We start from the raw sequence: 9,431 nt of genomic DNA, 5'->3' as shown, positions 1-9,431 counted from the left end.
GTGTGTGTGTGTGTGTGTGTGTGTGTGTGTGTGTGTGTGTGTGTGTGGGTGGGTGGGTGGGTGGGTGGGTGGGGGGTCATCCAAACTGTTGTGGAAGAGGAAGTTTCAGCGAATATCAACTTGACTGACCTCAAAAAGGAGAAAGAGGAAGGAGAGGGCCGACGTGACGACAATCTACGTAAAATGAAGTACCAAGCCTACTGATAAATATGGGGCTAAATAATCTACGCTAACGCTACTGTAATGTTAAACTAAAATCAATGTATTTAGAGTGTGATCATTTAAAAAATAAATATTGTATTATAAAAGTCAGGAGCGAGTCATTTGTGAGTGTTACATCTATGTTGGAAAACCCATTTTGTTCCCTTCACAGTCTGTTACAGTTTGTGCTCTGTGTGTAGAAATGTGTTCTTTCATCAGCGTTCACACCGAGACATTTAGAAGACGACCACAGGGACGGATTCTTTACTGCTACTCTTACAGCTTGAAGTGGTCAACGGTGATGGTAAAGTGATGGTCTAAGACGCATACCACATTGGAGTTATGTGGCGTTTTTGGCATTTTGTTTTTAAATTTGCTTCTATTCTATTCTATTCTATTCTTAAAATCTTAAAAGCTATTTAGTTTGTTTGATCAAACAAAAGGCAAATGCAACAAAAAAAAAACAACTAAACAGCACAGTGATTAGTGTTTGCTTCCACTCACCTATGATGAAGTCCACGAAGCTTGCAGCTTTCAGTCACCATCATGGTCACCTGCACCTCAGACGCATGATCTGAATCATTTGAAAATAGACACAAAATCAGATTTAAAAAATGGAGCAATGTGGCATAGAGTGACCTGAGCAATAAGGTCACTGCAAAGGTGAGGATACACTATCTGCGTTCTCATATAGTGCTTGATTGGTATACGTTTCCTCTGCCAACAGTCATTTGTAGTGGGAAACTTCAGAGGGAAACTCGACTTGTGCCAAGCTCACTGAGGTCCGGTTGTTTTAATCTGCGTGTGCAGCTTTGCCATCGTCGGGTACTTATGGGAGCAGCATTGTTCTTTTCCTCAAAAAAGACGCATGAGGAGGAAGTAAAGAGTTTAACAAGAGCCGAGACTGGCATGGGGATATTGTTCGCAGAGTGGTATCCACCCCTCTCTGAGTAAACACGGGAGAGTGCAGGGGTCAGAAGGCAGCTGGCAGAGAAAGCCGACACATGCCGCTGACAAAGAAGCTGACATGCAAACCCTGCAGCGTGAGCAAAGAGTATAATTCATTAACTGTCAAGTCCGTGTGCCGGTTATCTGGATCGCTGTGTTTCAGTCCAACGACTCATTACAATCACATTTTGGCATTTCGGCGATCTCTTTCCCAACCAGCGCCCTTCTTAAAAAAAAAAACCTGTAGCTGAGTTGCACATTAAAAATGAGAGGTGGGAAAACTTGACACTTGACTTGACAATATATTGAATTTCTTTGACAACTGTGCATTCAACCGTGCATTGCAGCGGGGATGGGAGCGCCTACCTTTCACCGTCTTCACAAAGACCTGCTTTTCCTTACTGGGGTCCTTTTCATCCAGCAGCACGCCGTGGAAGATGCGCCCGAACGTGCCTGTCAAAGAACAAACCACCGCTTTTTTTATTTGAGGAGAAAAAGGGCAGGAAAGACGAGGCCAGAGGCGCCGCATTCAGAGATAGAAATGTCACCTCGCTCACAGGTCAGGGTGCCCGGCTGATCTGTGGACAGAGGTGGACATGCTTCTGCAAAAGAGGGTTAGGCAGCATTGTCTCTCGTCTCGCTGACGAGAGACAAATCAAGACATTCACGGGGGGCTCAGAGGACCTTTCATCACATCGGGGAATACATAGGACGTGGAAAAGCCAAGTGAGCGCGTTCATCATCTCCTTTGTCTAAACTGTCACCCTGTTGCTCCAGGACTTTACTGAGGTAAAATGCCATTCAAGAACATAAATCATCAACATAAACTTAGAAGAAGAAAAAAATTGAAATCTGAGCCCCGAGGCGAACTCTGCCTTGTGTTTCGACAGGAGAGGAGTCGAAGCAGAACAACAGGGTTAGTGTTCAACTGTCTCCCTCCTGCCCCTACCTTCTCCGTCGAGCCTGTCTGGACCTGCTGGCTCCCAAACAACACAACCCAGTCAGAGTTCAAGCGCCTCCGGGACATGGCCTCGTGTTTGCCGTTGACTCTCGAGTTTTTAATATTTATTTATGGAATTGTGTATGTAGGATCTGATGTATGTGGATGGAACACATCAAGTCAAGTCAGATGGATTCGCAAGTACAGATGTTTGCCAGTGTGTTTACTTGCAGGTGGCTGTGGAGCACACTGAAAATATAGTATAAATCAGGATAGGTTATGATAAAAACAAGACCTATCAAGAGGATGTGTTTTAAACCAAAATAAGACTCTCATAAATCTAACAGACTAGCTAAACACCGATGTGGAAAAAGAAAAAAGCTAAATCAAAAGGGAAGTTTCCAGCAACGGTTACACAAGGCCAAATTAAGTCTCCAGGTACAGCTGTCATGGAGCCTAAACAGCTGTCCACGACCTGTTTGATCACCGCACCCATACAAAGTACAATTTGTCACAATCTATCAAAGTGAGTCACATTCACTGCCGAGCAAATAGCAAGACCAGTAATCTGGAATAGGACGGAAGCAATAAAGCTGTTGATCTATTCGACGTAGAGGACAGGCCGAGGGTTCAACGTAGACGATGGCCTGAGTCTGTTTTCACATCTGTAGTTGGGTTTGTTTGGAAACAAGGGGAAAAAATGGATCCATTGTTGCATTTTAGTTCTGGTCCGGTTTCCTGTTCACAGTGCCTGCTTACAAACTAACCAAGAGAAGTAAACATGAAGTCCTACAGACTTCGTTGATTGGACAGTTTTGGCGCCTGTCATCGTGCATCATCATGACCCACGTGGTGAAATAACATTCCGGTGACTGACAGCAGTTTATACAGCACTTTTAATGCTTCTGATGAGTCCAAGTACGGTATGTTCTCAAAGAGCTCAACAAGAAATGATAAGCATTATGAATAGCCCATTATTAGACTGTACATCGACCGCACGTTAGGAATAATGACTAACGAAAATAATTGAATTGAAAAATGAATAACAGCAGCTGTTTTGACGCGTGGCGTACGGCGGCGGTGTTTTTTGGCCTCGACAGGTAGAGACAGGATGGAACAGGAGGCTTCTTGTGTACCAATGATTTGGGGCTTATTACGGTTTCTGTCACTCTTCTTTTTAGTGAACTGACAAGCACACAGAGTCGGATACAAGCAGATCAGTTTCAACAGCTTTGACCTATTAATCGGGGACATACCCGTGCTGACCGGCACACGTGTTGAATGGCATTAATCGGTCATATAGTACATGGCTGTGCAGATCAATAATAAGATCGCTTCCTGAACAGATTTCACGATCAGCAGACGGATGTATAAGTAGTTAGTTACTAGCTTTTGAAATCCCACTAAAATCCCATGTCGGCCGTCATAAAATCCTGTGGTTGGTCCGTGTGCTTTCACACCGCAACCAAACCGCAGCAGACTCATCTGTTCAGGAGATCTCGGTTCGGTTGTTTGTTCCACGCCAGAGTTCGATTGACAGCTTTCACACCAGCCAAAGATAACCACAGCAGACGGGCAACCGGACCGAACAGGTCAGGTGTTAGTAGCACCAGCTCTGTAAAGCTAAAGCACTAAACATAGCAGAGGCTGTTTTGCAGGTATTTGGTCCTAAACTACAGTTTTGGACAAAATGTAATTTTTGACATACTGGTGGCATTAGTTAAAAAGTCAGGCCATCACCACAGTAAGGGTTGGAACATGAACGCCCATCCAGAAGTAGAGATATTTCAGTTTGAACCAAAGCCGGTGACCGAAAATCAACATCGTCGTCCCTGGAGCCACGGCACAAGCAAAGAAACATCCTTTGAGGGGTTCAGTTACAGCTTTTACAGTAACATATTAAAGGCTACAGTAATAAATTGAACAAAGACTACTGACCAAGCTCATTGAATTTCTAGACAGAAACAACCACTGTAAACCATCAGAGGGCCTTTAAAAAACACAACACCCACACTTTTCACTTCCATTGTGTTGCAGTCACCCTTGGGTAACTGTAACATCATTCACACTAAACCCCAGTGTGGGCAAAGCTCCAGATAGCGGAGTACAGTCTTGTCGGGTCCCATCACTCCGTGACGATGCCGAGTCGTCTCCAAAAGCATCCAGCGTCTAAAGCGAGAGTCTGCTGGAGCCAAAACTGAAGCCCAAACAGTGAAGTTTATCTTTCATACAAAGCCAAAGAAAGAGAGTTAGAAACTTCACCGTCTAAGGCTCTCTGTCAATATGTGATTGCCCTTGGAAAGAACAAACTATTGCCTTTTTGGGTTCATGGCAAGGTTTTACAGACACACTGATGAAGCATGCGAATACATTCCAGGGAAAAAAACGCCGCATTTGTGTTCAAAGGTCACCTTTAAAAAAAAGAAAAAAAAAAAAAGAAAGAAAAAAAAAAGAAAAAGACTCACAGATTCAAAAGTCAATAAACAATAAATATACCCTCTTATACCCGCCGCATTCATTAATAAGCTAGTGAAAATAAATCAAATCAAATGTCTGTGCATCAGGAGATGTTGAACCTCATCAGAAGAAACAACAGCATGCAGCAGCTTTGAAATTCTTCTTGCACCTGTTTGCAAACAGTTTCTGGCAACCTCCTCGATAGCTACAACTCACGGCTGTTAACAGTCGCTAGCGGAAGCTTGTTACAGTTTAAAGTGTCTGAGGCTCTTGTGTCGTGTAAACAGCTACGATCGAGGCCCATCTAAAGCAAACTCCTAAAATGAGAAATGTTGGGCTGTGAAAGACGACAGCGTTTTGAGTGACATTGTGATTGGTCACAAAACGTATCTGAAGCAATATTCAAATATTAGAATAGGATCAGTTACAGCAGCTGCCCTCCTGTAGGTTTTTATCATTTTTATAACACACCTCATTCCTCAGGTGTGCCAATAACAAGATGGCATTCATTTCATTTCATCTCTAATTATATGGTTGGAGGCTACTTATTAATTTCCAATACGCATCACTATTATATACCCAGGTATAGAGTTTACACAGAGAGCTAAGCCGACATCTCAGGCTTCTACAGAAAATCCCTTCAAACGGTACAGAGGGATCATAGGCTTAAAGGGATAGTTGGAGTGTTTTGGAGCCTCACTATCCCTTTAATCGTTGCAGCCCGTTGGCTATTTCTCTCCTTAGTTTGTAAAGGCTCTTGTTATTGTGAATAAACATTTGAGACCTACACTTTAAGGCTGTAAGACTCCAACACGTTTCTGTCCTTCAGCTCAGAAAACGTAACATGCTTTCAATATAAGACACATAGAATCATCAGACATGTGTTTGTATATAATCACATGATTTGGCCACTTTCCAGGTTTTATGTGATCGCTCTTTTCCATTTGTGGCACCTCGATTTGTTTTTTTGAAGAATTCTTTCATAATAATTCGTATATGTGGGAGAACCACTGCGTAATCCTCAGGCGTAGTTTGTCTTATTTTCACAAGACAATTCTAAGTGAGATTACAGGAGAATCATAAAGAGTCATTCTCAGAAGGAAGGAAGAAATGTCGAACACTCTGCATGACACAATCTGTAAGCAGCTCCTCTTAGAAGAGCCGAAAGCAGAACATTCTTGAGATGATGGTGACACCTTTCTGGAGAATACAAAAGTGGAAGCATGGGTGAGACGGAGAAAAATCTACCTTCGTGCAAGACGTCCCGTAATGTGACTCTCTCCCTTGAGATGGCGATGTCTTTCACTTTAGCTTTGGCCTCCATTAGAGTAACACTCCTCAGGTCATTCTTCTCAATGCGGAGAGATGGGTAACCTGCGAGGGTGGAAAGACACACACGTCTAGAGGTAAACAACACTTTCAGAAAGGGATTGACAGGTCCTCTGACCGAGATTACTGCTGGGAAAACCAGCCTCAGTATCTTGCACAAGTATTCACCCCCCTTGTACTTTTCTACATTTTGTCATGGTATAACCACAGATTCAAATTTATTTCATTGGGATTTTGTGTAATGGACCAACACAAAATAGTCCATTTGGAAGTCGGGGGAAAGTTTACATGGATTTCAAAATTATTTACAAATAAAAATCTGAAAAGTGTTGAGTGCATATGTATTCACCCCCTTTACTGTAAAACCCCTAACAAAGATCTGGTGCGACCAATTGCCTTCACAAGTCACATGTGCAAGTCACATAATTAGTAGATAGGGTCCACCTGTCTGAAATGTAATCTCAGTATAAATAAACTTGTTCTGTGAAGGCCTCAGAGGTTGTTAGAGAGCATTACTGAACAAACAGCATCATGAAGACCAAGGAGCTCACCAAACAGGTCAGGGGTAAAGTTGTGGAGAAGTATGAAGTATGGTTAGGTTGTAAAAAAACATCCCAAGCTTTGAACATCTCACGGAGCACCATAGAATCCATCATCAGAAAATGGAAAGAATATGGCACAACCACAAACCTACCAAGAGAAGGCCGTTCACCCAAACTGACAACCCGTACAAGGAGAAAATTAATCAGAGGAGCAACCAAGAGGCCCATGGTAACTCTGGAGGAGCTGCAAAGATCCACAGCTGAGGTGGGAGAATCTGTCCACAGGACAACTATTAGTCATGTACTCCACAAATCTGGCCTTTATGGGAGAGTGGCAAAGAGAAAGCCACTGTTGAAATAATTCACCCAAAGGCATGTGGGAGACTCCAATGTCAATTGGAAGAAGGTTCTTTGGTCTGATGAGACAAAAATTGAGCTTTTTGGCCATCAGACTAGACACTATGTTTGGTGAACACCAAACACTGCACATCACCACAAACACACCATCTCCAGCGTGAAGCATGGCGGTGGCAGCATCATGCTTTGGGGATGCTTCTCAGCAGCAGGCCCTGGAAGGCTTGTAAAGGTAGAGGGGAACATGAATGTAGAAAAATATCACCAAATCCTGGAGGATAATCTGACTCAGTCTGCAAGAGAACTAAGACTTGGGAGAAGATTTATTCTCCAGAAAAGACAACGACCCCAAGCATACAGCAAAAGCTCCACAGAATGGTTCAAAGACCACAAGGTGAATGTTCTGGAGTGGCCAAGTCAAAGCCCAGACCTAAAATCCAATCCAATTTGTGGCTGGACTTGAAAAGAGCTGTTCACACCCGATCCCTGAGCAACCTGACGGAGCTTGAGCTGATTTGAAGAAGAATAGAGAAAAATCTTAGTGTCCAGATGTGCCAGCCTGAGTGAGACACATCCACACACACACTCAGTGCTGTGATTGCAGCCAAAGGTGCATTTACTAAATACTGACCTGAAGGGGGTTTACTTTACCTTATATATTTTTTAATTAATTTATATTATTTTGTAAAAATCTGTTTTCACTTTGATATTAAAGAGGTTTTTTTTTTTTTTTAATTCTTGTCAAAAAAGCCAAATTATATTGACCATTATTTCATGTATAAAAGCAACAAAAGGATGAAACATCCAAGGGGGTGAATACTTATGCAAGGCACTGTATGACTGAGCCACTGACTCAGAAGGCTTTCTTCTAAAAACACACACAATCCTCATTTGAATTCAGTGAATTCCAGCAATTATGACAAACACAGTCAGCCAGCAATGTACAGTACCCTGCACATGTTGCATGAACACAACTTCATGCAAAGTCCTGTATTGCAGAACTTCCATTACATAACCTCACCGTGTACTCACTCTGTCTGCTGGCTGTCTGAGGTAGAAGAGAGTTTTGATTTTTTTTTTTTTTTTTTTTTTTTTTTTTTTAACAACACACAAACAAAGTTCCCCACAGCGTCTGCACACAGACGAACAAAACACGACCCCGTTATATCAACACACTCGGTGGGTACACAACATGTCAGTGATGAGAGATAACACATTGTAAACCCACTGGGCCTGCAGCTCACTGCTGCCAGGCTGAGCCGTGCGCGGTCGCTTAGACCGACTGCAGATAAAACAGTGGACGAACGGAGACAAGCACCCGCCAGATTAAGTCGGAGGCCATGGCAGTCGATCGGCCTCCGGGAGACAACAGCCCCTACTGGTTCTTGTATGCTACATGAGATACTTATACTACAGAGAACACAAGTTAACAGCTTGGTATGTGAGAATGAAGTGCGAGGGGTCAATCCAGGGCTTTAATAAATAAATAAATATCAAAAACACATCCCACATAAGTTCAAAGATGAAGACGTTGCAACATTAGTTCAAAGTTACTTTGTATAAAGGTTAAATCTCTGCTGTAACTGTATAGTGAGTGTAAACACAGTACAGGTCAGTGCTGCCCTCTACAGGTCACACTAAGAGAAACATGTATTTATAACAGAATGACAAAGAATACAGAAGTCCAAATATAACAATTAAAAACACTACGAAAACAAATAATCAGAAAAACACACATGGGGAACCATACAGTCTATCGCACATGTTTCTGTAGTGCCTGGCTGTTTCTTTCTAGCAGAAATAATGCACCGAGAGCCTGAAGAGGCCCGTATGACAACAGCCAGAGACGGTGGTCCAAAGAATCACTCGTGATGGTTCCCTACTCCGTACTCCACCACCACATACAGAGGTGGAAGTATTCAGATCTTTTACTTATGGAAAACTACAGTGTCAAAATACTGTTACACGTAAAGCCCTGCATTCAAAGTAAGTACAAATAACAGTACATATATAATTATAGTGATGCATTTAAGTGCTTTGATTTTAAGGCTACTTTTAATTACTTTATACAGTGCATCCGGAAAGTATTCACAGCGCTTCACTTTTTCCACATTTTGTTATGTTACAGCCTTATTCCAAAAATGGATTAAATTCATTATTTTCCTCAACATTCTATACACAACAACCCATAATGACAAAGTGAAAACTGTTTTTTGCAAATTTTTGCAAATCTATTAAAAATAAAGAACGAAAACATAACATGTACAGAAGTATTCACAGCCTTTGCTCAATACTTTGTTGAAGCACCTTTGGCAGCAATTACAGCCTCAAGTCTTCTTGGGTATGATCCCACAAGCTTGGCACACCTATTTCTGGGCAGTTTCTCCCATTCTTCTTTGCAGAACCTCTCAAGTTCCATCAGGTTGGATGGGGAGCGTCGGTGCACAGCCATTTTCAGATCTCTCCAGAGATGTTCAATCGGGTTCAAGTCAGGGCTCTGGCTGGGCCACTCAAGGACATTCACAGAGTTGTCCCGAAGCCACTCCTTTGTTATCTTGGCTGTGTGCTTCGGGTCGTTGTCCTGTTGGAAGATGAACCGTCGCCCCAGTCTGAGGTCCAGAGCGCTCTGGAGCATGTTTTCATCGAGGATGTCTCTGTAC

The 9,431-nt window shown here is 42.6% G+C and overlaps 1 protein-coding gene across 3 annotated transcripts in view; it reads right to left on the bottom strand.

Annotated features, from left to right (window-relative positions):
* The window catches only part of ryk (receptor like tyrosine kinase), a 42,214-nt gene that overhangs the window by 7,412 nt on the left and 25,371 nt on the right, over positions 1–9,431 (bottom strand). For all 3 annotated transcript variants that reach the window (XM_031872891.1, XM_031872894.1, XM_031872893.1), the window contains 3 exons: positions 5,795–5,920; positions 1,516–1,602; positions 706–775 (listed from right to left, as the gene is read on the bottom strand). In XM_031872891.1, the coding sequence (XP_031728751.1) occupies positions 706–775; positions 1,516–1,602; positions 5,795–5,920 (283 nt within the window). The remainder of the gene's footprint in view (positions 1–705; positions 776–1,515; positions 1,603–5,794; positions 5,921–9,431) is intronic.

The sequence above is a fragment of the Anarrhichthys ocellatus genome, unplaced genomic scaffold (assembly GCF_004355925.1).
Source record: "Anarrhichthys ocellatus isolate YVR2014 unplaced genomic scaffold, GSC_Weel_1.0 scaffold67, whole genome shotgun sequence".
Lineage (NCBI taxonomy): Eukaryota > Metazoa > Chordata > Actinopteri > Perciformes > Anarhichadidae > Anarrhichthys > Anarrhichthys ocellatus.
This window is presented reverse-complemented; position numbering and strand designations above follow the sequence as displayed.